The sequence below is a fragment of the Netta rufina genome (genome assembly GCF_964035555.1).
Source record: "Netta rufina genome assembly, chromosome: 31".
Lineage (NCBI taxonomy): Eukaryota > Metazoa > Chordata > Aves > Anseriformes > Anatidae > Netta > Netta rufina.
In genome coordinates, this window is record NC_140155.1 from 1126992 (window position 1) to 1128908 (window position 1917).

General features: G+C 73.2%; 1 protein-coding gene across 1 annotated transcript; it reads left to right on the forward strand.

Moving 5' to 3' along the window:
- The first annotated feature begins 251 nt into the window (after positions 1–251).
- LOC311220294 (uncharacterized protein) lies at positions 252–1682 on the forward strand. The gene has a single exon (XM_084303794.1). The coding sequence runs from the start codon at positions 254–256 to the stop codon at positions 1550–1552; it is 1299 nt and encodes a 432-aa protein (XP_084159920.1). The 5' UTR covers positions 252–253; the 3' UTR covers positions 1553–1682.
- The last annotated feature ends 235 nt before the right edge of the window (positions 1683–1917 follow it).

Genomic DNA, 1917 nt, shown 5'->3' on the forward strand with positions numbered 1-1917 from the left:
CTGCGCCAGCACCAGCGCACCCACACGGGCGAGCGGCCCTACGCCTGCGCCCACTGCGGCAAGACCTTCACCCACTCCTCCAACCTCCTCCTGCACCAGCGCACCCACGCCGCCGCCAGGCCCCACAAGTGCCCGGCCTGCCCCAAGGCCTTCGTCTCGGACGCCTGCCTGCAGAAGCACCTGCAGAGCCACGCCGCGCCGCCCCCCGCCGCAGCCCCCGCCGCTGCTGCTGGAGGCGGTGGAGGCGGTGGGGATGCTCTGGAAGTGCGGCGAGTGCCAGCTCGCCTTCGCCACCCAGGAGCTGCTGCTGGGCCACCAGCGCGGCCACCTCCGGCCAGCCACGCCGGGGGAGGCGGCGGCGACGCCAGCAGCCCACCGCTGCCCCACCTGCGGCAAGACCTTCAAGAACGGCTCGGGGCTGGCGCGGCACCGGCACAGCCACGCCGCCGAGCGGCCCTACAAGTGCTCGCTGTGCCACAAGAGCTTCGGGCAGCTGGCCGGGCTGCTGGGCCACCAGCGGGGCCACTCGGCCGAGCAGCACCCGCCGCCGGCGCAGCCGGAGGCCCCGCGGCCCCCCCCGGTGCCGAGCGCGGCGGCACCGGCCCCAGCCGAGCGCCCCTACCAGTGCACCGAGTGCGGCAAAGCCTTCAAGGGCTCCTCGGGGCTGCGCTACCACATGCGGGACCACACGGGCGAGCGGCCCTACAAGTGCTCCGAGTGCCCCAAGGCCTTCAAGCGCTCCTCGCTGCTCGCCATCCACCAGCGGGTGCACACGGGGCTGCGCGCCTTCAAGTGCGCCGAGTGCGGGCTGACCTTCAAGTGGTCCTCGCACTACCAGTACCACCTGCGGCTGCACACGGGCGAGCGGCCCTACGCCTGCCCCGACTGCCCCAAGGCCTTCAAGAACACCTCGTGCCTCCGCCGGCACCGGCAGCTGCACACGGGCGAGCGGCCCCACGCCTGCCCGGTGTGCGGCAAGGCCTTCGCGCAGACCTCCAACCTGCGCCAGCACCAGCGCACCCACACGGGCGAGCGGCCCTACGCCTGCGCCCACTGCGGCAAGACCTTCACCCACTCCTCCAACCTCCAGCTCCACCAGCGCACCCACTCCAGCGCCCGCCCCCACCAGTGCCCGCTCTGCCCCAAGGCCTTCGTCATGGCCTCCTACCTCCAGCGCCACCTCCGCACCCACGCTGCCGGCCCCAAGGGGCCCCCCCCGCGCCGCCCCCCGCGACGGCCCCGTCCTGCAGGCCACCCTCAGCCTGGAGGTGGCAGCCCCCGACGCCCAGACCTTCCTGCTGGTGCAGACGGCGCAGGGCCTGCAGCTCATCCCCAGCTCCCCGCCGCCCCCGCAGAAGCTCATCCTGCTCCCCGCTGCCCCACGGCCGCCCCCCGAACCCACCCCACGCCGAGGGGAGCCTCCGGGCCCCGGGCAGAGCCTTCTGCTGGTGCCCGGCACGGGGATGGCACTGCCTGGGCTGCGGCTGCAGGCGGTGGCCGGCACCACGCAGGGACCAGGTCCCGGTGTCCTCCTCCTGCAGGGCCTCCCTGAGCAGCCCCCGTGCCAGGCAGGTGCCCCCCAGGGACAGGCAGCAGCAGAGGGGGCGAGCGTCCAGCTGGGAGCCCTGCCACAGCCCTCGGATGTCACCAGCGTCCAGGTGCAGGCTGCTGAGGTGGCCAACGTCCAGCTCCAGGCCACCGAGGTGGCCAGCGTGGCCAATGTCCAGCTCCAAGCCCTGCCACAACCCTCTGAGGTGGCCAACATCCAGCTCCAAGCCCTGCCGCAGCCCTCGAAGGTCACCAACATCCAGCTCCAGGCCACCGAGGTGACCAACGTGCAACTCCAAGCCTTGTCACAGCCCTCGGAGGTGGCCAACATCCAGCTGCAAGCCACCGAGGTGGCCAATGTCCACCTCC

What these genes read in the sequence shown, in the direction of transcription:
- LOC311220294 (XM_084303794.1), top strand. Translation starts at nt 254, where the DNA reads ATGCTCTGGAAGTGCGGCGAGTGCCAGCTCGCCTTCGCCACCCAGGAG.